The sequence below is a fragment of the Mesoplodon mirus genome (genome assembly GCF_964341445.2).
Source record: "Mesoplodon mirus genome assembly, chromosome: 9".
Taxonomy (NCBI): domain Eukaryota; kingdom Metazoa; phylum Chordata; class Mammalia; order Artiodactyla; family Ziphiidae; genus Mesoplodon; species Mesoplodon mirus.
The window spans coordinates 61302043-61329708 of record NC_138985.1 but is presented as its reverse complement, the minus strand read 5'-3'; the positions used below and the strand labels follow the sequence as shown (position 1 = coordinate 61329708).

At 36.1% G+C, this 27666-nt stretch overlaps 1 protein-coding gene across 1 annotated transcript in view; it reads left to right on the top strand.

Moving 5' to 3' along the window:
- The window catches only part of CFAP69 (cilia and flagella associated protein 69), a 71107-nt gene that overhangs the window by 6562 nt on the left and 36879 nt on the right, over positions 1–27666 (top strand). The window contains exons 2-9 of the mRNA XM_082631930.1: positions 11485–11544; positions 13213–13278; positions 15984–16093; positions 18651–18727; positions 21501–21599; positions 25273–25422; positions 25531–25708; positions 27414–27537. Coding sequence (XP_082488056.1) covers positions 11485–11544; positions 13213–13278; positions 15984–16093; positions 18651–18727; positions 21501–21599; positions 25273–25422; positions 25531–25708; positions 27414–27537 — 864 coding nt within the window. The remainder of the gene's footprint in view (positions 1–11484; positions 11545–13212; positions 13279–15983; positions 16094–18650; positions 18728–21500; positions 21600–25272; positions 25423–25530; positions 25709–27413; positions 27538–27666) is intronic.

Sequence of the window (27666 nt, the reverse complement as noted above, 5' to 3'; positions counted from 1 at the left end):
AGATAATACAAGATAAATCTATGCTTTAATCTTTGTTGTGGCCTCTCCCGCTGCGGAGCACAGGCTCCGAATGCGCAGGCTCGGCCATGGCTCACGGGCCCAGCCACTCCGCGGCATGTGGGATCTTCCCGGACCGGGGCATGAACCCGTGTCCCCTGCATCGGCAGGCGGACTCTCAACCACTGTGCCACCAGGGAAGCCCTATGTTTTAATCTTTATACACTCTTTCTTGGAAAAGTTATACCTGGCCATTTGGAGGAAAAAAATTCTGAAAATACATACAGGTATTAAAAAAAATTTTTTTTTTGCTCTGACATTTCATTTCAATATCTTTTCCAACCCTCAAAGCCAATATTGCAGGAAATCGGGAAATAAAAACTCACTATATATATTTATTTCTCTGAGAACACAGGAAGAAAAAGGACAACTGAGGTAGTGGCAGATGGCACTGTTAAGTCCCAAAACCTTAAAAGGCAAAATTCTAGTTATCAAAAAATTTTGTAACAGTAAATTTAATAATTTAAACAATTTAATAGTAAGATGTAACAATTTTTTTTTTTTTTTTTTTTTTTTTTTTTTTTTTTTTTTGCGGTACGCGGGCCTCTCACTGTTGTGGCCTCTCCCGTTGCGGAGCACAGGCTCCGGACGCGCAGGCTCAGCGGCCATGGCTCACGGGCCCAGCCGCTCCGCGGCATATGGGATCCTCCCGGACCGGGGCACGAACCCGTATCCCCTGCATCGGCAGGCGGACTCTCAACCACTGCGCCACCAGGGAGGCCCAAGATGTAACAATTTTAATGTTAATCATAATACCAAGGGTAAATAAGTATATAGTAAATCCTTTTTTTTTATACGGCAGGTTGTTATTAGTCATCAGTTTTATACAAATCAGTGTATACATGTCAATCCCAATCTCCCAATTCAGCACACCACCAACCCTACCCCACCGCAGTTTTCTCCCCTTGGTGTCCATACGTTTGTTCTCTACATCTGTGTCTAAACTTCTGCCCTGCAAAACAGTTTATCTGTACCATTTTTCTAGGTTCCACATACATGTGTTAATATACGATATTTGTTTTTCTCTTTCTGACTTACTTCACTCTGTATGACAGTCTCTAGATCCATCCATGTCTCAACAAATGACTCAACTTTGCTCCTTTTTATGGCTGAGTAATATTCCATTGTATATATGTACCAATTCTTCTTTATCCATTCGTCTGTCGATGGGCATTTAGGTTGTTTCCATGACCTGGCTATTGTAAATAGTGCTGCAATGAACATCAGGGTGCATGTGTCTTTTTGAATTGTGGTTTTCTCTGGGTATATGCCCAGTAGTGGGATTACTGGATCATATGGTAATTCTATTTTTAGCTTTTTAAGGAACCTCCATACTGTTCTCCATAGTGGCTGTATCGATTTACATTCCCACCAACAGTGCAAGAGGGTTCCCTTTTCTCCACACCCTCTCCAGCATTTGTTGTTTGTAGATTTTCTGATGATGCCCATTCTAACTGGGGTGAGGTGATACCTCATTGTAGTTTTGGTTTGCATTTCTCTAATAATTATTGATGTTGAGCAGCTTTTCATGTGCTTCTGGGCCATCTGTATGTCTTCTTTGGAGAAATGTCTATTTAGGTCTTCTGCCCAGTTTTGGATTGGGTTATTGTTTTTTTAATATCGAGCTGCATGAGCTGTTTATATATTTTGGAGATTAATCCTTTGTCCATTGATTCGTTTGCAAATATTTTCTCCCATTCTGAGGGTTGTCTTTTCGTCTTGTTTATAGTTTCCTTTGCTGTGCAAAAGCTTTGAAGTTTCATTAGGTCCCATTTGTTTATTTTTGTTTTTATTTCCATTACTCTAGGAGGTGGATCAAAGAAGATCTTGCCATGGTTTATGTCAAAGAGTGTTCTTCCTATGTTTGCCTCTAAGAGTTTTATAGTGTCCAGTCTTACATTTAGGTCTCTAATCCATTTTGAGTTTATTTTTGTGTATGGTGTTAAGGAGTGTTCTAATTTCATTCTTTTACATGTAGCTGTCCAGTTTTCCCAGCACCACTTATTGAAGAGACTGTCTTTTCTCCATTGTGTATCTTTGCCTCCTTTGTCATAGATTAGTTGACCATAGGTGTGTGGGTTTATCTCTGGGCTTTCTATCTTGTTCCATTGATCTGTGTTTCTATTTTTGTGCCACTACCATTTTGTCTTGATTATTGTAGCTTTCTAGTATAGTCTGAAGTCAGGGATTCTGATTCCTTCAGCTCCGTTTTTTTCCCTCAAGACTGCTTTGGCTATTCAGGGTCTTTTGTGTTTCCATACAAATTTTAAGATTTTTTGATCTAGTTCCATTAAAAATGCCACTGGTAATTTGATAGGGATTGCATTGAATCTGTAGATTGCTTTGGGGAGTATAGTCATTTTCACAGTATTGATTCTTCCAATCCAAGAACATGGTATATCTCTCCATCTGTTGGTATCCTCTTTAATTTCTTTCATCAGTGTCTTATAGCTTTCTGCATACAGGTCTTTTGTCTCCCTAGGTAGGTTTATTCCTAGGTATTTTATTCTTTTTGTTGTAATGGTAAATGGGAGTGTTTCCTTAATTTCTCTTTCAGATTTTTCATCATTAGTGTATAGGAATGCAAGAGATTTCTGTGCATTAATTTTGTATCCTGCAACTTTACCAAATACATTGATCAGCGCTAGTAGTTTTCTGGTGGCATCTTTAGGATTCTCTATGTATAGTATCATGTCATCTGCAAACAGTGACAGTTTTACTTCTTCTTTTCCAATTTAGATTCCTTTTATTTCTTTTTCTTCTCTGATTGCTGTGGCTAGGACTTCCAAAACTATGTTGAATAAGAGTGGTGAGAGTGGACATCCTTGTCTCGTTTCTGTTCTTAGAAGAAAGGCTTTCAGTTTTTCACCATTGAGAATGATATTTGCTGTGGGTTTGTCATATATGGCCTTTATTATTTTGAGGTAGGTTCCCTCTATGCCCACTTTCTGGAGAGTTTTTATCATAAATGGGTGTTGAATTTTGTCAAAAGCTTTTTCTGCATCTATTGAGATGATCATATGGATTTTATTCTTCAATTTGTTAATATGGTGTATCACATTGATTGATTTGCATATACTGAAGAATTCTTGCATCCCTGGGATCACTCCCACTTGATCATGGTGTATGATCCTTTTAATGTGTTGTTGGATTCTGTTTGCTAGTATTTTGTTGAGGATATTTGCATCTATATTCATCAGAGATATTGGTCTGTAATTTTCTTTTTTTGTAGTATCTTTGTCTGGTTTTGGTATCAGGATGATGGTGGCCTCATAGAATGAGTTTGGGAGTGTTCCTTCCTCTGCAATTTTTTGGAAGAGTTTGAGAAGGATGGGTGTTAGCTCTTCTCTAAATGTTTGATAGAATTCACCTGTGAAGCCGTCTGGTCCTGGACTTTTGTTTGTTGGAAGATTTTTAATCACAGTTTCAATTTCATTACTTGTGATTGGTCTGTTCATATTTTCTGTTTCTTCCTGGTTCAGTCTTGGAAGGTTATACCTTTCTAAGAATTTGTCCATTTCTTCCAAGTTGTCCATTTTATTGGCATAGAGTTGCTTGTAGTAGTCTCTTAGGATGCTTTGTATTTCTGTGGTGTCTGTTGTAACTTCTCCTTTTTCATTTCTAATTTTATTGATTTGAGTCCTCTACTTGTTTTTCTTGATGAGTCTGTCTAATGGTTTATCAAGTTTGTTTATCTTCTCAAAGAACCAGCTTTTAGTTTTATTGATCTTTGCTATTGTTTTCTTTGCTTCTATTTCATTTATTTCTGCTCTGATCTTTATTATTTCTTTCCTTCTGCTAACTTTGGGTTTTGTTTGTTCTTCTTTCTCTATTTCCGTTACGTGTAAGGTTAGATAGTTTATTTGAGATTTTTCTGTTTCTTGAGTTAGGCTTGTATAGCTATAAACTTCCCTCTTAGAACTGCTTTTGCTGCATCCCATAGGTTTTGGATCGTCGTGTTTTCATTGTCATTTGTCTCTAGGTATTTTTTTATTTCCTCTTTGATTTCTTCAGTGATCTCTTGGTTATTTAGTAACGTATTGTTTAGCCTCCATGTGTTTGTGTTTTTTATGTTTTTTTCCCTGTAATTCATTTCTCGTCTCATAGCGTTGTGGTCAGAAAAGATGCTTGATATGATTTCAATTTTCTTAAATTTACTGAGGCTTGATTTGTGACCCAAGATGTGATCTATCCTCTAGAATGTTCCGTGCGCACTTGAGAAGAAACTGTAATCTGCTGCTTTTGGATGGAGTGTCGTATAAATATCAATTAAATCTATCTGGTCTATTGTGTCATTTAAAGCTTCTGTTTCCTTATTTATTTTCATTTTGGTGATCTGTCCATTGGTGTAAGTGAGATGTTAAAGTCCCCCACTATTATTGTGTTACTGTCGATTTCCTCTTTTATAGCTGTTAGCAGTTGTCTTATGTATTGAGCTGCTCCTATGTTGGGTGCATTTATATTTATAATTGTTATATCTTCTTCTTGGATTGATCCCTTGATCATTATGTAGTGTTCTTCCTTGTCTCTTGTAATAATCTTTTTTTTTTTTTTTTTTCTTTTTGCGGTATGTGGGCCTCTCACTGTTGTGGCCTCTCCCGTTGCGGAGCACAGGCTCCGGATGCGCAGGCCCAGCGGCCATGGCTCACGGGCCCAGCCGCTCCGCGGCATATGGGATCCTCCCAGACCGGGGCACGAACCCGTATCCCCTGCATCGGCAAGCAGACTCTCAACCACTGCGCCACCAGGGAGGCCCAATAATCTTTATTTTAAAGTCTATTTTATCTGATATGAGTATAGCTACTCCAGCTTTTTTTAAATTTCCATTTGTATGGAATATCTTGTTCCATCCCCTCACTTTCAGTCTGTATGTGTCCCTAGGTCTGAAGTGGGTCTCTTTTAGATAGCATATATATGGGTCTTGTTTTTTTGGTAGGGTTAATTAATGAATTAATTAATTATTTTCACACACACACACACACACACACACACACACACACTGTATTTTATTTTTACATGAGATAAATAGACTGACACCAAGCATTGTAAATGGATGACCACAACAAAAGCAACAGTGATTGCAATTACCAAACACAAAACACACTCACACTATGTCATAATATTGTCATTCAGTCCAGTAATACTCCACTATAACAGCTCCTTTACTGTGAGTGAAAATTGATTTGTATATTTTTTGCCTCTGAGTCCTTGTGGGATTTTTTTTTATTCAAACAGAAAGTCACAAAAATTATAATCATCCTCATCAGTTCACTCAGTCCCATGTAATTAATTTTTTTTCATCTTGTTCTTTTGTTAGCACTTTTATGAGTTCATCAGTTTTCCATTAGAGTTCTGAAAATGCTTATTCATTCAGTTCAGCAGTACAGTCAGTTACCAGAAACCTGTACTTGTCAGTCTTTTCCATGAACTCCTTGAAGATGAAACCCTTCTATAGGAACATATTTGCAAAAGCATCAGAGTACACCCAGAACTGTCTGTAAATGACAAATGACTTTAAAATGACCACAGTTAAAGATTTGATGAAAGTTCATAATAATTCAATTGACAAGGAAACTTAGTTATTTCTGAGATATACATTTTAAAGTAATAACTAGAATTATGACATATAACATTATACCAGAACATATAAGATATTTAGAAATTTCATGTAATGTCTGAAACATTTATATTAACATATTTCCATGCAAATAACCCAATGAAAGTTTAGTATTAGTTGTTTTATTTGTTTGGTTGTTTGTTTATACTTCAGGTTCTTCTTAGTCATCAGTTTTATACACATCAGTGTATACATGTCAATCCTAATCACCCAATTCAGCACACCACCATCTGCACCCCACTGCAGTTTTCCCCACTTGGTGTCCATAGGTCCGTTCTCTACATCTGTGTCTCAACTTCTGCCCTGCAATGGGTCTTGTTTTTGTATCCACTCAGCAAGCCTGTGTCTCTTGGCTGGAGCATTTAATCCATTCACGTTTAAGGTAATTATCGATATGTATGTTCCTATGACCATTTTCTTAATTGTGTTGGGTTTGTTTTTTTAGGTCATTTTCTTCTCTTGTGTTTCCCACTTAGAGAAGTTCTTTTAGCATTTGTTGTAGAGCTGGTTTGGTGCTGCTGAATTCTCTTAGCTTTTGCTTTTCTGTAAAGCTTTTAATTTCTCCAACGAATCTGAATGAGATCCTTGCCGGGTAGTGTATTGTTGGTTGTAGGTTCTTCCCTTTCATCACTTTAAGTATATCATGCCACTCCCTTGTGGTTTGTAGAGTTTCTGCTGAGAAATCAGCTGTTAACCTTATGGGAGTTCCCTTGTATGTTATTTGTCATTTTTCCCTCGCTGCTTTCAATAATTTTTGTCTTTAATTTTTGCCAGTTTGATTACTATGTGTCTCGGCATATTTCTCCTTGGGTTTATCCTGTATGGGACTCGCTGTGCTTCCTGGACTTAGGTGGCTATTTCCTTTCCCATATTAGGGAAGTTTTCAACTATAATCTCTTCACATATTTTCTCGGGTCCTTTCTCTCTCTCTTCTCCTTCTGGGACCCCTATAATGCAGATGTTGTTGCCATTAATGTTGTCCCAGAGGTCTCCTAGGCTGTCTTCATTTATTTTCATTCTTTTTTCTTTAGTTGTTCTGCAGCAGTAAATTCCACCACTCTGTCTTCCAGGTCACTAATTCATTCTTCTGCCTCAGTTATTCTGCTATTGATTCCTTCTAGTGTAGTTTTCATTTCAGTTATTGTATTGTTCATCTCTGTTTGTTTGTTCTTTAATTCTTCTAGGTCTTTGTTAAACATTTCTTGCATCTTCTCGATCTTTGCCTCCATTCTTTTTCCGAAGTCCTGGATCATCTTCACTATCATTATTCTGAATTCTTTTTCTGGAATATTGCCTATCTCTACTTAATTCAGTTGTTTTTCTGGGGTTTCATCTTGTACCTTCATCTGGTACATAGCCCTCTGCCTTTTCATCTTGTCTATCTTTCTATGAATGTGGTTTTTGTTTCACAGGCTGCAGGATTGTAGTTCTTGCTTCTGCTGTCTGCCCTCTGGTGGATGAGGCTATCTAAGAGGCTTGTGCAAGTTTTCTGATGGGAGGGCCTGGTGGTGGGTAGAGCTGACTGTTGCTCTGGTGGGCAGAGCTCAGTAAAACTTTAATCCACTTGACTGTTGATGGGTGGGGCTGGGTTCCCTCCCTGTTGGTGTTTGGCCTGAGGCAACCCAACACTGGAGCCTACCTGGGCTCTTTTGTGGGGCTAATGACAGACTCTGGGAGGGCTCACGCCAAGGAGTACTTCCCAGAACTTCTGCTGCCTGTGTCCTTGTCCCCACGGTGAGCCACAGCCACCCCCTGCCTCTGTAGGAGACCATCCAACACTAGCAGGTAGGTCTGGGTCAGTCTCCCCTGGGGTCACTGCTCCTTCCCCTGGGTCCCGATGCGCACAATACTTTGTGCCCTCCAAGAGTGGAGTCTCTGTTTCCCCCAGTCCTGTCGAAGTCCTGCAGTCATTTCCCACTAGGCTTCAAAGTCTGATTCTTTAGGAATTCCTCCTCCCATTGCCAGACCCCCAGGTTGGGAAGCCTGACGTGGGGCTCTGAACTTTCACTACAGTGGGTGGACTTCTATGGTATAAGTGTTCTCCAGTCTGCGAGTCACCCACCCAGCAGTTATGGGAGTAAATCCTTTTTGATTGTTAATTTTTGAAGTAAAAATCATAGGGCTTCCCTGGTGGCACAGTGGTTGGGAGTCCACCTGCTGGTGCAGGGGACACAGGTTCCTGCCCCGGTCCAGGAGGATCCCATGTGCCGCGCGGCGGCTGGGCCCGTGGGCCATGGCCACTGAGCCTGCGCATCTGGAGCCTGTGCTCCACGATGGGAGAGGCCACAGTGGTGAGAGGCCCGTGTACCGCAAAAAAAAAAAAAAAAAAAAAAAATCATATTGAGTAAATAAACTCACTCAGATACTTATTCTGCAGACTTAATGTTAGAACGCTTAACTGAAAATTGTTTTTGAAAGACATTTCTTGAGATCAGAACATGTGAGTTTGTAATTGTGAAAGGAAAGAAAATTCTAGCCCTAAGAGGCAATGGAATAATGACTGTGTAGAAAGGTGACTATGTAGAAATATGGAACGGTATGTATTATAGATTTAAAAATCAGAATATACAGTAGTGTTAACACTAAGTGAAATTATGTAAGGTATTTATACATGTAAATAAAAACAAAATAAAATATTAAAATACATATATATAGCAGAAAATAATAAAAATAAAAATGTATTTTGATAAGAATAAGATTTTTTTCTTTTTGAATATTTTTTATATCATCATTACATCATCTTTTCAAACAGTTATTTTAAAGTAGAAATAAGTGTGAAAGCAGGAGAGATGGGAAGAAGGAAACAGAAGAGACTAGGATAGCTTAACCCATCTAATAGGAGTGAGCAGTATTGATATAACATTTGAATTAAAGAAAACGCCATGCAGCAAAGCATTAATCCCCAAGATAAATATAGCCAAAACTGCATTTAGAATTTGGACATTTCTGTACTATCATAAGTACTTAAACTTTGGATAACACCTTCTGTTTCCTTCCCCATTTACCTACAAATAACTTATATATGTTACACCCAGTGTTTGGTGCTGGGGATGCCAGAAAACAAAAGTCTTCCCTCAAAGTAAACTTTGGGATAGGGGATAAGGATGTAAACCATTTTAGAATAAGGTGACGGGAACTGTGATGAATATACATTCAAGGTTTTATGGGAGTACTCAGGAGGGACATTTGTTGTATCCTTTTTCCTCCCTTGGGGAGATGACACCTGAACTGTGTCTTGAAGGATCTGGGGAGGTTAACCAAGGAGACGGATAGGATTGTAACAACATAATCAAAACAGAGAAGGGGGTGAAAGGCATTAGTGGAGAGTCATTGAATGATTTAGATGTGTTGTGTTCAGATTTGAGTTTTACTGTTCTGACCAGAGGGTAGAACCATAAGGGTGCGAGACTAGAGGTGGGGAGAACAAACAGCAGGAAACCTTCAAAACTGAGTGAGAAATGAGAACTGAATAAATCATTAAGATGGAGTGGGCCAGATACTATAAAACTCTTAGAGGAAAACAGGCAGAACACTCTTTGACATAAATCACAGCAAGATCTTTCTCAATCCACTTCATAGAGTAATGAAAATAAAAAGAACAATAAACAAATAGGACCTAATTAAACTTAAAAGCTTTTGCACAGCAAAGGAAACAATAAACAAAATTAAAAAACAACCCTTAGAATGGGAGAAAATATTTGCAAACAAAGCAACTGACAAGGGATTAATCTCCAAAATACACAAACAACACATGCAGCTCAATATCAAAAAAAACAAACAACCCAATCATAAAGTGGGCAGAAGACCTAAATAGACATTTCTCCAAAGAATACCTACAGATGGCCAAAAAAAATATGAAAAGATGCTCAACATCACTAATTATTAGAGAAATGCAAATCAAAACTACAATGAGGTATCGCCTCACACTAGTCAGAATGGCCATCATCAAAAAATCTACAAACAGTAAATGCTGGAGAGGGTGTGGAGAAAAGGGAACCCTCCTACACTGTTGGTGGGAATGTAAATTGATACAGCCACTGTGGAGGGTCTTTAAAAAACTAAAAGTAGAGCTACCATTTGACCCAGCAATCCCACTCCTGGGCATATATCCAGAGAAAATCATAATATGAAAGGATGCATGCACCCCGATGTTCATTGCAGCACTATTTACAATAGCCAGGACATGGAAGCAACCTAAATGTCCATTGACAGAGGAATGGATAAAGAAGAAGTGGTACATATATATACAATGGAATATTACTAAGCCATGAAAGGAATGAAATAATTCCATTTGCAGAGACATGGATGGACCTAGAGATTGTCATACAGGGTGAAGTAAGTCAGAAAGAGAAAGACGAATATCATATGATATCGCTTATACTGTATGTGGAATATAGAAACATGGTGCAGATGAACTTATTTGCCAAGTAGAAATAGAGTCGCAGATGTAGAAAACAAACTTATGGTTACCAAGGGGGGAAGGGGGAGGGTGGGAGGAATTGGGAGATTGGGATTGACATATATACATGACTGTATATAAAATAACTAATGAGAACCTACTGTATAGCACAGGGAACTCTACTCAGTGCTCTGTGGTGACCTAAATGGGAAGGAAATCTAAAAAAGAGTGGATATATGTATATGTATAACTGATTCACTTTGTTGTAGAGCAGCAACTAACACAACATTGTAAAGCAACTATACTCCAATAAAAAGTTAAAAAAAAAAGATGGAGTGGGCTGAAGAAATATTTAAGATGTAAACTCTGTAGAACTTGGTAGTTCCTGTTTACTACTATGGGTGATGTAAGACTGCTGGGAGAGGGGATACCTGGTTCAGGAAGGCGATCGCCTACCTGTAGTTTAGAAGCTAGTCTTATGTATATATGCGTAGGCAAACTCAGTGTAATGTGTATGCATGAGATATGTAATATGTATAAATGAGATCGTTTTATTTTCCAAAGCATGGAAGTGCTATTATTTCAGATGCTCTCTTGGGCCTTTCGAGACTAAGAAATTTAAAGACATTAAGATTGTAAGATATGAGGGTGGGAGGTAGATGCAAGAGGGAGGAGATATGGGGATATATGTACAGCTGATTCACTTTGTTATAAAGCAGCAACTAACACACCATTGTAAAGCAATTATACTCCAATAAAGCTGTTAAAAAAATAATAATAATAAAGAAAAATAAAAAGCAAAAAAAAAGATTATAAGGTAATACTAGAATTCAAGAGGTTTGGGGAGGGGTTCACTCCAAAATTTATTTACTCCTGTAAGTCTCATCTGCTTTTCATTATCCCTTACTATCTTTTTGTCATAAGATATATATATATATATATATATATATATATATATATATATATATATATATATATATATTTTTTTTTTTTTAGATGTTGGGGGTAGGAGTTTATTAATTAATTAATTAATTTTTTGCTGTGTTGGGTCTTCATTTCTGTGCGAGGGCTTTCTCTAGTTGTGGCAAGCGGGGGCCACTCTTCATTGTGGTGCGCGGGCCTCTCACTATCGCGGCCTCTCTTGTTGCGGAGCACAGGCTCCAGACGCGCAGGCTCAGTAGTTGTGGCTCACGGGCCTAGTTGCTCCGCGGCATGTGGGACCGTCCCAGACCAGGGCTCGAACCCGTGTCCCCTGCATTAGCAGGCAGATTCTCAACCACTGCGCCACCAGGGAAGCCCTGTCATAAGATATTTTTAAGTTGCTAAGAGATAATGCCATATAAAAATAGTGTGTTTGATGTGATTTTTTGTTTCTCATGACATAGAATACTATGAGTTGTATTTTTTTTAGGGTGTTTTCAAGCCTATGGACCTAAATCATGTCATCAAACTCCTCGAAGAGACTGGTAAAGTAAGCTTTGAGAGAAAATTTCTCTATTTCACTTAGAAACTGTGATTTCCCTGAAAGGTAACATGTATTCCCCTAAATATGTCTCATTTCTCTCCTTTTGTTGAAAACATTTCAAATAGTATATGTCTCATCTTGAAGAACTATTTAAATTTAGTATGAATATATTTAACCTAGTAGGGAGGCTGGAAAAGAATAGATTTGATTACATGGGATGGACAAATCCATGGTGGATATAAACAGAAGAAATCATAAGAGTAAAGAAAGACTGATGTAGCCTCTGTTCATAGCTTATTACCAAGTAGGTTATGGGCACAAGGGTAGAAGAAGTGTGTCATGATGTAGTACTTAAAAATTTCCTGATAAGAAATCAGGATATGTACATACTCATATCCAGTCATAAGTAATTTATTTTGAGAGAACTCTTATACAGAATGTAATGGAAATAAAGATACAATACTCAAAATTGAGAGTTTAGGCATTGGGAGAAAGGATAATAAATGCATATGCATACATGTTTATATGACACTCTCCTGATGTTACCCAAGAATTGACTGAATGCCTAAAAAGCCAGTATACACTATAAAATTACTACAGGATGAAGATTGCATACTTTCAGTAAGTGGGAAATGGGCTGACCATGGTATAGCAGATCAAAACAATGTCCTGTGATTAGCAGGTGCAAAAATTTAGTCATTGTTTTAACATTTTTTAGTCTCTACATTTTTACATAGAAAGAAGAAAACACATTAAGAATAATGGCTTTATAAGAATAATTTATCTTTTGTTGGCTATGATTATTGTGAAAGTTATTTTTAATTGTGAATATATCTGCAGTTTTTAAAAAAGGAAACCCAACTACGTAGAGCTCCTACTAGCTGTTAAATAAGGGTAGGCAAAATATGTATGTATGTGTGTGTGTGTATGTATATATATGTGTTCATACATATGTATATATACACAGATATACATATATATATATATAATATATATATATATATATATATATATATATATATATATATGTGCCACAGTTTCTCACAAACAATTTAAGACGGTTAAAAGAACAGAAGTGATTCAGTCATGAAATTACATCAGTATACAGAGTTTTGTTTTGCTTTGTTTTGTTTTAATTGGCTGAAGCTGTTTAGTTTGAGCCACTACATTGGGTATATTTTAGAGGTTAAAAATACAATTTCTGGAGTCAGATTGTCAAATTTGACTTCTTACATCACCATTTATTAGCTGTGTGATTTGGGTAATTACGTAGTGTTTCAGCTTGAGTTTCCTATTCCAAAAAAGAAGGATAATAAAAGTACCTCCTAATAGGGTTATTTTGAAGATTAATGAAATGATATGTATGTACCTTGCCTAAATGGTACCTGGCATAGAAAAATGCTCAACATACTTCAGTATTGTTAATATTATTTCTGGAAACAATTACTGCTTTTATATTAACCTAGTTTTGATTCACAATTCCTTATTCAAATATAAATGGTAGTTTATTTTTACCTTCACTGTTTTATGAAACATTTTTAATGCTTACATTATAATATAGTAATTTAAGAATTACTTGATAACATGTCTACTTTCTTTTTACACTAAGGAAAAAATTTTAAATCTCAACAGAATTAATAATACAAAAGAACTAAAATAGATAATTTGTTTTAGGATGATTTAGAAGAAAAACAACTTAAATCTGTCAAGAAAATGGTGCAGTGTTATCAGAATGGACTTGTATCCTTTACTTATATGTGTATGTTTGTTTTGTTTATCCTGAAATAGGAGATTTTTTTTTTTTCGTGGTACGCACGCGCGGGCCTCTCACTGTCGTGGCCTCTCCCGTTGCGGAGCACAGGCTCCGGACGCACAGACTCAGCAGCCATGGCTCACGGGCCTAGCCACTCCACGGCATGTGGGATCTTCCCAGACCAGGGCACGAATCCGTGTCCCCTGCATTGGCAGGCGGACTCTCAACCACTGCGCCACCAGGGAAGCCCGAGAATTTTTCTTAGAAAACGCATTAGCTTCCTATTGTTGCTGTAACAAATTACCACAAACTTAGTGCCTCAAAACCACATAAATTTTTTGTTTTACAGTTCTGGAGGTCTCACTGGGCTAAAGGCAAGGTGTTGTTGGCAGGGCTGGTTCTTTCTGAAGGCTCTAGGGGAGAATCCATTTCCTTGCCTTTGCCAGCTTCTAGAGGCAGCCTGCATTCCTAGGCTTCCTGGGCCCTTCCTTGAAGTAGCATCACTCTCACCTCTACTTCTGTCATCATAGCTCCTTCTCTGACCCTCTCCTGCCTCTCCTTTCCTTATAAAGATCCTGTGATTACATTGGGCCTACTTGTATAACCTCAGATAACTTTCCCATGTCAAGGCTTTTAACGAAAGTCCCTTTGCCATGTAAGGAAGGTAACAGTCACAAGTTCTAGGGATTAGGACAGGCCATTATTCTGTTTAACACAGAAAATATCTAACATTTTGTGCTTTTTACAAAATTATATATATATATATATATTTTTTTTTTTTTTTTTTTTTTTTTTTCCGGTATGTGGGCCTCGCGCTGTTGTGGCCTCTCCCGTTGCGGAGCACAGGCTCCGGATGCGCAGGCTCAACGGCCATGGCTCACGGGCCCAGCCGCTCCGCGCCATGTGGGATCTTCCCAGACCGGGGCACGAACCCGTGTCCCCTGCATCGGCAGGCGGGCTCTCAACCACTGCGCCACCAGGGAAGCCCACAAAATTATATTTTTATCAGAGAATATAAATTTGAAGAAACAGTATAATGCAAAATTAACTGTGCAGATAGTGTCAGTTTTATAGACTCAGAGAGACAGTTTATGTAGTTAGCAGGGCCAAGTCAAAGTCTTGTTTCTACCAATTTACTTGAGTATTTGCACTGTTGATAAGCTTCTTAACTTTTCCACCCTTATAAAATAGGGATAACAGCCCCTCATGAGGTCGCTAGGAAGACTAGACGAGATAATGTATGAACAAGTTCTTGATAATCTGTAAAACATTCTATAAATATGTTATCCCCAATGAAGATACCACCCTGATCACAATATGTAGAAACCAGTGTGTCTCAAAACTATCTGTGATTAAGAACCAGTTTGCTGTTGGGGGCTGTTTCTTTTTTTTATCCTCTGCATATATATGCTATTGTAAAATGCAATGAAATTGTCACAGGAAACTCACTTTCTGCAGTTATTTTTCCACAGACTGGTAACACACAATTCCAGAACTGGAATGGTCCACAGACCACACTTAACAGTAGTATTGATCTAACTAATCTCTAACAGTTGTCCAGTCTGGCCCCAAGAAGACAGCAGTCTCTAATATTAGCTTGTTCCAAGATTTCAAAACGTCTTAAGCCTCCAATTCAGGGAAGTGGTGCCTTATAATTTTATCTCTTTTCTCACCTTATTTTAGCCTTGTTTTATATGGATTTGTTCAGTCAGTTACCTGAGGGCTTGTCGATATCAAGCATTGTTTACTGGTAGCCAAGAAAGTCTACTGGCAAGTGATTTCTTATCTTAACCCAATAACTCAACACCTCCATTATTTTTTCTTCTTCAGGCTACAGAGTTGGTGGCAAATGACTGTTTCTGAATGCCTTTAGTAGGCTGGTTTAGAGGTTATAACCACATAAAGCAAAGATAAGTTACAGAGGTATCTTGATCATTTCTCTAGGAAGTTAACAGGGGTTTGTATTTCTAATACATCCAGTTCTCCTATCTTTTTCTAAGAAGCTCCTAGAGACTAGAAATGATCAGATTCAATCAAGAAGTGCAAGTCACATTTATCATGTCCCCTTAACTGTATTAAAAAACAAAACAAAACAAAAAATGTGAAATTTGTTTATGTACCAACTGGGTTTTTTAAATAGGTAAAATAAAAGGTGCTTTTACCTGAAGATCTAGAGAGGGTATATTTTGCTTTCATAAACTAGTCTTAAATAAAATTTTCAACCAATTTAAACCTTAAAAACAAGACCACACACCTGAGTAATATTAATAAAATAACGCAGAAAAGTAAGGTAGGTTTGGGTTGCTTATTCCCGAGCAATATATGTTTTGTATGTGGGTGGAGATGAAGGATATAATTGAGCCATTAAGTTAGGTTTTTTTCAGTGTTATTACTCATTGCCAATAATAAGTTATTATTCAACTGAATATGTGGTGTAGTAGTTGGTAATCAAATTCTAAAGATGTGGTGAGAAGAGGAAAAAATATTTTGAGTAAGAGGTTACTGAGACAAAAATTAAATAATATTCCTTAAAAAAACATGGTTCTGTTTTCCTCTTTAGATTTCAAAATTGGTATAATTAAACCAGATTTAACAAAATAGATGGAATTCTATAGACTTTTCTTGACAGAAGTGCTGTAAAGAATATTTTAATAAAAATCTTAATTTTATTTCTTAACTAAAAATATTAAAGCCCCTAAGGGATTTAGCACAGATATTTAAAATTCTGAATCTGTGTGCAGGAAAAATTAAAAAACAGCCCCATTTTATAGAACCTGCCTATAATATCCTAAAATTATGTGGGTAAGTTTTTTTTAACTTTGTTTTATATTAGCATGCAGTATTTTCTGTTTTTTGTCTTACAAAAATATTATGCATTATGGTATAGCAAAGTGATACAGAACTCAGGACACTTCACTTGATCACTTGATTCCAGCAGCTGGTATCTCAAAGGTAGTACATTTTATTGTAGTCTGAGATTGCTGACCACAAGAGATTAAACTGTAAGTATATTCAAATGTTTTCTCATAATAAATTGCTCTCAAGTGAATGATAAATGTGAGATAAAAGAAAGAAATTATATTTTCAGAGAATCCTTGAGAAAATTTATGGACAATACTTAATAGTTTCTGCCTAGTTTTTTTTCTATCTCTCTAAGAAATTTGACTCTCAAAGACATGAGAGTCAAAATGTTTTATTTGATCTTCCAAATTTGAATAAAGAATGATTTATCACCAAATTATTTTTGGCATATTTTTTTCAAAATGTAAATTAGAGACCAGAATTATAAAATTTATATATTCCATCCTCTGTACTATTTTTTCTTCAACCATTTGGGGGAACTAGCCACATAGTGGCTAATCAAGATGTATATTAAAATATATGTTTTTGGTTTTCAATATAATATGGTAGAGGAAATTTCTTAAATAAGGAATAAACTTTTCTGACAATTTAACCTTCTAAACATTTCTACCAATTTACTTTTTAAATAGTGAGTTTCTTCTAATATATAAATAATAGTATTAGTAGGACTATGTATATGTGGTAGGTTTATCTCTCACTTTTAGTAGCAATAATATTTGCAATTTTGTAACTAACTACATTTAAGATTTTGTTATAGCAATAATATTTGCAATTTTGTAACTAACTACATTTAAGATTTTGTTATCTGAACAGATGTTCAAAAAAATTTATTGAATGCCCTTACCACACCTTACTTTTTAAGAGACCATGAAAAATAAAGACATAAATTATTGCTCTGATGCTCTCAAGAAACTGTAATGTACTAACTGGAAATTATTGTTATATTGATGTGAGATAATATTATGTAAAACACTTTCAGATTTTGAGGCTATGCAAGTCTTAGAACACCAGATTTGCAAGCATTACTTCAACATCAGTACTCCTACAGAGCTCCACCAAGAATTGGTTCTCTATGAAAGCTGTGACTGAATGTTTCATTGCATACTATGAGAAATCTTTTGAAATGCACTCTTCACTTTCCTTCATATTTCATAATTACTCATCATTTTTTTTTTTTTACTTTCCTAATTTCTATTTTCATCGTGCATTTTTCCACACCACACCCTCACTTGATTCTCTTTTCAGGACATTTTTGGGAGATAAAAACATTGAAAATTAAAAAATAAAATCAAACCCTTCTGTTTTGGCCTCTAAGTAATATGTTTCTCTCAGTGCATCAGAAGTATAATGCTTATTTTTTTTCATAACCTTTTTGGTGGAAAACTCTTCTGATGCTTTATCTTTTAGGTTGTTTCCTTTGGTTAAAAAGGAAAAAATTTGAGGACAAGAACAATTCGTTTTATAGTTCTTCAGTTTAGAGATTCAACAATGAGCTGGATATCAAGTAATTAAGTTATTTATTTCAAATGAAAAATTCTAACAAACACCAGAAATGAACCTCTATGGCATTTATAAAATATTCCTTTTCATAACTTGCCCTTGAAATATCTTTTAATTCTTGTTGACCTATATACATCCACATGTGACAGTTCCAAGTGCTGTTTTTCAACTATTTGGTTAATTTTTCTTGAAAACCATGAATTTAAAGTCCTATATATAAGATATATTAAATATCTTTAAATAGGATACAAAGTTCAAATTTTGAACTCCTGAAATAGTTTATATTTTTTGTTTAGGAAATGACTTTTCTCTCTCCTCTGACACTTAGACTAATGACCTAGGTTCGAGTGCCCTATCTTTTATGATTTGTGAATAAATTATTTTCAGATAACTTTGGTTATATTAGCTGTGAAATGTAATTCTAATATAATTAATATTTGTTAAATTCTTTAGTGTCTCAAAAAGTATATTTGTTATTTCATGGATGGTAACTGATCCAATTAATAAGGAAAAAGTCGCTGACCTTTAAGAACAAATAGAGCATTGATCTATTAACTGGAGTTTCAAAAACTTCAGAAAAAGCCCTTGAACAGCCTTTAAGTTATAGGTGAGACTAGATCTGTGATTTGTATCAGATTTTCCAATGTCTTCCTAATTTTAATAGTACAGGTATAATCTAGTATTATTTTGCCCTCAGAGAGAAAGAAGATTCTTAAGTTTTTTATTTATGTAGTGTTGCAAGATGGCTTTCTTAAACCTTGCCTTGTATGTCCATCTCTCTTCATTTTTATAAACCTATTTTATTTTGTTTTATTTTATTTTGGTCAACTGGTTAGAAACACAGAAATATTTTTGGTAGTTGTTAATTCTCCAGGGCTAAAGAAATAGGATATTTACCCTCATTTTAATCTTTAGAAATTTTCCTCTACTTTGCAAATGATGCTTCAATTAAGGACTTCATTACACATAACTCATATATTCTTCATTCTTATTGAAGCTTGCCATTTTTGAAAAAGAAAGTATCGGATGAAATAACATATGCTGAAGATACTGCTAATTCAATTGCACTTCTGGGTGAGTTGAGATGATAGGCCCTACTGACAAGAAGGAAATATCTCTTGCACAAAGTTTCACTAACGATACTTCTCCAAATCTAGGCTCTTTTCTTGTTGGGAATTAATCACAGTGTGCTTGGTGACGTTTTTTGTATTACCTTCTACTCAGGTGTTTCATGATACCAACAGGATTTTTTGTTCCTTAATTTTAAGGACTGGCAGATACTTCTTTGCACTTATTTGTCTTGATGTTATATATTTAGTTTGATGAAATGTTTGGTAACATTTTTTTTTTTGTAAATCAGAAGTATGTGTTCCTCTCAGTAATCACAAAAATATTTTCATCTTTGAACTCTAATTATTGCTTGAACCTAACTGATTGCTGGAATTGTTAGCAATTCTAACAATTTAGCAAGGGCCAAATTGTTCATTAAATAATTTAAAGTCTTAAATAAACTCATAAAATGGTGGGATATTAGGAGCTTTAGTATAATATACATAACAATGCCTGTGTTTTTGTATACAAAAATATGAAAAATATTATAAGCAGGTTTCATATTTAGGTTATTGCTCAGTTTTCTAGAGAAAGAAAATAATAAATTTTTAGAAATGAGATCAAACACTATAGCTCCTTGAATCAGCCCCTGAGACATAACAGCATGCTCCCAAAACAAATCCCACATTAAATTTATGCTTATTAATTTAGGTCTTTGTACAGGAGAAATAAAAGATACACAAATGGCCTAACAAATTAAAAATAAATATTTACTGAATAGTTATGTTCCCAGCGTTATACTCCATACTGAAAGATGAAAGAAACTAATATAAGTAAAAGGCATTTAAAATTTTTAACATAGATACTAACACTTTTATGTCTAAATAAATTTCATAATCTTCAACTGTAGATACTTTGGGAGGAATTATTATGGCCTAAAGTGGGTGAAGGTGTCAAGGAAATTAGAATAAACATGGAGAGTTAAGTAAGATGACCTTAAGGAGCAGGAAGACTAGAAACTAATGGGAAACTTTAATTCTGTGAATCTCTCATCAATGGAAATTTACAGTGAGAAGCCAACCTAGAAGAGGATATGATAGTATTAACAGATAAAAAGTGTAGGTTTGGTTGATAACATTTAAAAAATCTCTATTGCCCTTATTATTTTTAAATATGCATTTGTACAATAAATACATGGAGCTTTTTTACTGTGTCAGTCTACTCTTTGCTGAATGCCTGCCTACAGAACATATTACTGTCTCATTTGAGGGCAGTATGAACTCTTAGCTTAAAATGAACTCCTTTCACTGATTACTTACCATAAGTACTGCTGCTCTGTCCCTCATTTTTTTAATTGCTGGAACCATGAGTTTAAACTAAAATAATTGTTTGTAGTACAAAGTTTTGAACAAAGGCTATTCATTTTTAGTAACTTCCAGTTTCTACTATGTACTAGTAAATTATATTACTTTTTCTTCTAAATGATAGATATTTCCGACTTAAGAGCAGGATTCTGGAAACATATGAAGGAAAAAGTTGGTACTCTGCCCTGAGATTATAAAACAGGAAACTATGAGAGATGATCTAAACCTACAGGAACTAAAAGGGTGGTGAAGCAGATGAGAAACCTTAGAATTTCCCATAAACTTGAGCGTTTGGATACTTTTGTTGGAAATGTTTAGTTGTTCCTGTTGCCTAATGTTTTTCAAAACATAGTGAGTTTTCAACTTCAAAGGATGGGTCCAAAAAAATTAAGAGAATAATCTTGAACCTATCTTTTTTTTTTAAATGCTAGCTTTTGCTGATAGATTCTTCTCAAGCTAGGGTGAGCCTTTCCTACGTGCTCCCTCCTTCTGTCTGCTTGTTTCCCCACCCACTGGCTACCCCCAGAGATTAACATTATGCAAAGCCTAATGCAAAACACAAGTCTTCAAGGAACACCTAATTATCTCTTTCCCTCAGAGAATCCAAGCAGATCTGCTTCAGTCCTGAAGCTGATATTCCTGACTCCAGTTGTCCTCAGGGCCCCAGAGGACATTCTGGATCATTTCCAGAATCCTACTGATCATTTTCAGATTCTCTTAGGGATCATACTTGTAGGCCTTCACCAGAGCAGATACAATCCAGTTTGAAATGTAGGCTGACGCCAATTCAGAAGTAGTTTAGATATGACTGAAAAGGAATATTCCCTATCCTCCAACCGCACCACAATAACCTGAACATAAAACTATTACCTGCAGGGCAAAGACTGCCTAGAAACTCACTGTCTTCCAGTCTGTCAATAAACTGAGGGAGCAAAGCTCACTTGGAACTTCTCTAAGCAAAGGATGCATTATTAGAGGCAACAGATTACTGACTCTCTAGTTAGGGAGGAAAACTCTCAGCCCTTTTCTCATACTAACGCATTTAATTCTCACAGCAATCTTTAAAGTGGTAACTATTGTTATATCATTTTATAGATGAGAAAACTAAAAGACACAAGTTTATACAGGTAGTAAGTGGCAGAGCCAGGATTTAATCTTAGACAATCTAGTTCTAGCATTTATGCTGCTAATTACCATTCTTTTCTTCCTGGGAAGGAGAGACTGAGTTGATTGAGGGGCCAAGTGTTACAAGGATAGATATTCAGGGTGTTTTGTCCATGCATGCGCACGCACGTGTGTGTGTGTATAAAATTACATGATCCAGTTTGAATCTCTGATGATATTTTTAATCATGTTACTAACACTCTATGCTTAAAACTGCAAATAAACTTATGGCACTGTTATTGAATAGCATTCATTTATCTTTCTGGCAGGTGACTTAATGATAATACCAAGTTCTGAATTGAGGATACAAATTTGTAAGTGTATTATTGACTTTTATCATGCAGAACCACCAAAGAAGCATATTACAGGTAAAGTTTTCAATAGTCTTTCAGTAATAACTTATGTCTTTATAAAACAGAATAGTCTTTCTCATTTCTCTTTGAACTTGGAAAGACAGAGTGGGATCATAAATTCAACACATCGGGCTTCCCTGTTGACACAGTGGTTAAGAATCCACCTGCCTAGACAGGGGACGTGGGTTCGAGCCCTGATCTGGGAAGATCCCAGATCTAGGCCACAGCTACTGAGCCTGCGCTCTAGAGCCCGTGAGCCACAACTACTGAAGCCCACGCGCCTAGAGCCCATGCTCTGCAACAAGAGAAGCCACCACAGTGAGAAACCCATGCACTGCAACGAAGAGTAGCCCCCGCTCGCCACAACTAGAGAAAGCCCGCATGCATCAGTGAAGACCCAATGCAGCCAAAAATAAAAAATTAATTAATTAATTAATTAAATGTAAAAAAATAAATAAATGCAACACATCAAAACAGTTCTTTTGGTAGTCTCAAACTCTTCAGTCATTTTAAACAAAAAAATTTATGTATTTTTTTTCAACTTTAGATTTTTATTCTGATGCTAAATATAACAGAATTTTTAAAGTCATACCCAAGTTAGTTTAATTATAATTATTACTATTAATGTTATTTAATACTGTTGATAATATTATTATTTTCTAACATTTATAATTATTCATATTATCTGTCCCACCCAACTAGATGTTAAATTCCTAATGCTAATAACATTCTCTACCATGTTTGGAAAAAGAGTTCTGCATGTTACAGCTAAGGGATCATAATATATAATGATAAAATGAGTCACACTGAAATGGGTGGTATCAAGATAGAGGGCACTTGCAATGTAGAGGATATAATATTACTTAGGACATACTTCCTACCTTCATAGTTTCTGTAATTCATAATCAATCTAGGAAAGGAGAGAAGATATAAAATACATTTTTAAGTTATATGTTCCTTTAGATGGGTGGCAATAAGACTGGTAGAAAAGAAAGCTAACATGAATAGGGAAAAATGGGAGGACATCTGAAGTAGAGAAATGAGTAAAGAAATTATTAACTGTCAGATTTGAGCTATTGATGAGATAAACAGGAGGAAGTGTTTGGTAGATAGTAGACATTGGATACTAAAAGCAGAGACCAGAAATACAGGTTTGGAATTCACCCAAATAGAGATGAAAATTGAAACCATCTGGGTGCTTGAGTTTTCCAGGAGATAAAGCATGTAAGCAGAAAGGGACCAAGAACAGCAACATGGAGAGTGCCCATACTGAGATCTGGGGAAAAACAAAACAAAACAAAAAACAATCCAAAGAAACTGGCAATGAAGGAAGGTTCAGAGAGGAGGAGGAAAAGCTAAAGACTGCCATGTCTTGTGTGCCAGTGAATGAAATGTTTGATGAAGGAAGTAGTGGTCTCCGTGTCAAATACTGTATTGGCTTCTGTAATTGAGGAATGAAAACGCCAAATGATGTGATATCTGAAAAGTTGTAGTTCATTTCTGGCAGATCTATTGCCATAAAGTGGTCAGGGCAGATACAGGACTAAAGAATGAGAGGATTGTGAGAATAGAGGCAGTGAATGCAGACTTATATATTAAAATCAGATGAGGAAGAAAAAGAAGGAAAATGGAGAACAATTCAACTGGTAGCAAAATCAAAGAAGATATTTGGTTTTGTTATTATTTATAATTTTTAGGATAGGGAAAAATGAAGTTTTCCCCTATAGGCAGAGGAATAAGAAGCTAGTACATGGAAAATTGGAGGGTGAAATTCCCAAAGAAGGCATGAGAGGATGGAATTAAGAGCACAAGCTTAGGGTTAACCTAGGCAATATATACACAGTCTTTTTAAAATAGAAAGGGAGACAAATGATGTATAAGATATGACAGAGGAGTTAAGGTGCAGAGAAGTGAGGTTGATCTTAATTTGACCAGGCTGTGAAAATTGGGAATCTTAGGCAATGCTCTCACTAGCTGTCACACAGTTGATTTCAGGTGATGGGCATGGCTGGATAGCTGGGACTACAGCTGAAAAGTCCTCAGTAGAGGGCTTCCCTGGTGGCGCAGTGGTTGAGAGTCCGCCTGCTGACGTAGGGAACACGGGTTCGTGCCCCGGTCCGGGAGGATCCCACATGCTGCGGAGCGGTTGGGCCCATGAGCCATGGTCGCTGAGCCTGCGCGTCTGGAGCCTGTGCTCTGCAATGGGAAAGGCCACAGCAGTGAGAGGCCCACATACCGCAAAAAAAAAAAAAAAAAGTCCTCAGTAGAGCAATTGTAAGAGACATAGCGCTGGAGACAGGAATCAGGTCCATGAGCCTTAATCTTACTATATATCCTTCTGTAGAAATGTAAACTCAATAAATAAAGATACAGTAAGTATAAAGTACATTTTGGTTGGTCCATGCATATGACAGGCTATTATGCAAATAAAATCATGATTTGGGAAAATATAGAATGAGAAGAGGCTTACAATAAAATGTTTAGTGGCTGCAGTTGAATGTAAAATTCTGCATACCGTATATTGTTAAAGTTATATGCATACATTAAAAATATCAGTAAGAAATATACCAGATTTACAATAATATGTAACATAGTAGCTGCTTAATAGATATCTATTGATCAAAAATATATATATATACCAGAATGTTAAGGTTGTTCTCTCTGGATGGTGAAATTATGCAACTTGTGGTTTTCTCTTTATATTTTTTAAATGCCTAAAGTGAGTAGCTAGGGCCTTACCATAAAGAACCCATCACAGGAATGGACAGGGCCTTGTCCAGTGCTAAAGATCAAATTCAGAAAGACATGACAAACTGACAGACATCTCAGAACTATGGCAAAGTTAAAGAATCTAGTTGGTCTCAAAAGTCAAGAAGTCAGGGAGGTAGATAAGTATGTCACTAAGAGAGAAAATAGCTGTGTCTCACGTGAGCAGGTACCCTCTGCTATGTATTTAATCTCTCTAGTTGAGTGTAGTTGGTCAGGTACCTGTGCAGCTGTATCAAAGGAGAGGTGGTGTTTCTCACAGGCGATACAGCAGAAGGAAATTATTATAAGACATGTTGCCAAGAATCAAACTTCCCTAAAATACCATTATATTCACTAGCATTTATCAGAACAGCATTATATTTTCACCTTTTATTTCATCACCAAATTATGTAATTATGGTCCCTTGAAAGCACTAAAGTAATGTATTGACTTGAATAGTGAAAACATTTAGTATTTGTAATCATGCCATTTTCCTTTATGAAAAGGTATATCTAGAGAAAAGAAATATTGTTCTTTTTTAGAATTTAATATATGCCTCCAACTCTGCAGTTCTATTTCAAATGCTACACCAGGGATCAGCAAACTATGGACCCCAGGCCAAAATTGGCCCTCTGTAAATAAACTTTTATTGGAACACAGCCGTGCCCACTTATTTTTGTATGGTTTATGCCTGCTTTCATGCTATGGTAGCAGAGTTGAGTATTTGAGAGAGAAATCTTATAACCTGCAAAGCCTAAAATACTGATACCTGGCCTTTTATAGAAGTTTGCCAATCCCTATGCTATACCATTTTAACATGCCATACACTTTTTTAAAGTTTTTGTTGTTGCTGTTGTTTAATGTTTACTCATTCTTTTGTTTAATGTAGATGATTACTATGTGAAATAATTGTACATATTTATTCACTAATTGTTGTTAGGTTACCAGCAGGCTAGTTCATCATATAAGATTAAAATGGCTGAAGTTGGAGGATTGGCAAAAACAATGGTCCAGTCATTGGTGTTGGTTGAAAATCAACTTGTTGAGAAACTTTGGGTACTTAAAACTCTACAACATCTCTCAGCTTCTGGTTTGTATATTATTGTACATATTTGAACACTTCATTCTCAACTATTTTTGTTTTTATCTAGTAATGTCAAGACTGTACAGCATAAATAATTTTAAAATTTATTTTCAGAAGTTAATTGTACTTTAATGGTGAAAGCACAAGCAGCCAGTGGAATCTGTGCTCATCTCAATGACCCAGATCCCTCTAGACAGCTTCTATTTCGTTCATCTGAAATACTTTGGAACTTATTGGAAAAATCTTCAAAAGAAGAAATCATACAACAGCTTAGTAACTTGGAATGTTTGCTGTAAGTATATGTGGTTGGATAGGAATTTTTAATCTTAAAACGATAGCCAGTGACATAACTAAATTTTTTTTTAAATTTATGTTCAATTAGGCTTTTGATTCATGTAATGGCTATGTTTCAGGACATTTTTTTGTACCATGGTATAAATGCATCTGCACAATAACAAGTCTTTTTTTTTTTTTCTACGTGGAAGGCTTTTAAAGTAGCTTGTTAACAAAACTAAATTATGTCCTTGAGTATGTATAAAGTAAAATTAGATATTTAAAACAACTATTTCATTTGTTCATTCAGTAAACCTATTTTTGAGTACTTACTGTCTTCCAGATACTACAGTAAGCATTAGCAATAAAATATGAGTGAGCCTTTAAGTTACTTATTCATATATTCATCAAATAATTATTGTCTGCTCTGTGCCAAGTTCAGTACTAGGCTGTGGAAATACAACTGAAAACAATACAGAAATGGCCTCTGCTTTCATGGCACTTGCATTATGTTAAGAGAGAGAGACAAGTAAATAGGCAACTAAAAGAGAGCATACTAAATGTTATGAAAGAGATTACTGCAAGGTCCTTCATGTTCTCCCGAAGATGGTGGATCAGCACAGTTTTGTTTGCAAGCGACTGAACCCCCAACCCAACTGATTTAAACCGAATAGGAAATTTTATGGGCTCGTGTAACTACAAAGTCAAGGATAAAACTGGTTTCATGTGCAGCTGTATTCAAGCCTCAGCAAATATCAGGACTTGGGCCCTCTTCATCCCTCTGCACTATTTTCCACTGTGTTGGCTTTAGTCTCAAGATCCATATGGTAAGACCTACGAAGTCTAGCTTCACGTAATCACAACCCCAAACCAAGCAGAAGATAAGACTTGCTATTCCAAAAGCTCAAAGAAAATTCTTCTAATTGAGTCCCTGTTGACCCTTAGTGGTCTGGTGTTGGCCATATGCCCATTCAGAGTGAGTTACAGTGACAAAAAGAAGGAATGCTCGAACTCGCTTCCTTTTAGTTGAAGGCAGCTTTACAAGACCAAAAAGTGTGTAAAGAGTGAATGCCTAAATAAAAATAAGGGTACTATTATCACAAGAAGGGCAAGTGGCTCCTAGAAGATAAAGCAACAAATGCCCATTGTACAGGGAACCTGACCCAGACTTGGAGAGTTAATCAGCACTTCCTAATAAACCCTAATCTGGTATCTGAATGATAAATGTGACTTAGCAACACAAGAGTTCTGCATGCAGAGAGGATCCTAGACAGGGGAACAGAAGTGAAAGAAGAATTTAGCAAAATCAAAAAATTGAAAGAAATTCAATATAGTGAGAGCAAAAAGTACAGGGTAGAATAGTGAGAGATGAAGCTAACAGTGTTAGCAGGGACTGTAACATGAAAGGCCTGATAATGCTTGGTAGGGAGGTAGGACTTTATCCTAAGAACAAAGAAAAGCCTTTAAGTATCTGTAATTTTAAAAAGGAAAATTACGTCATTGAATCTTTATTTTAGAGCAGTCACTTTGACCACCATGTATAGATTGGACTGAGGGATTCTTATCTAGTCCCTCAGTGAACTAGAGGCAGATTTGTAAAGATAGAAAAGATTAGAAATATTTTGAAATGAGTAGTAAAATGTAAAAAGGGAGATTTTGTAGGTAGACACTTAGGTGGTATTTCCATAGAAATATGGCTTTAAAGATATGACTTCACTTTTTAGGGCTTTGAAGAAAGCATTTAAAAATCTGTTTACAAGAGGTCTTAGTCATTATGATCGTCAGCTTAGAAATGACATATTAGTGATCACAACAATTATATCTCAAAATCCTGGAGCACCAATGATTGTGAGTATGAATCAAATTGCATTTTAATTCTAATTGTGGAAGTGGTGGGTGTGGGGGGAGGAGGGAGTCCTGAACTATGTTGTTGTAATGCCAAGTTATATTGTAATGTCATTATGGTCACCAGTATAC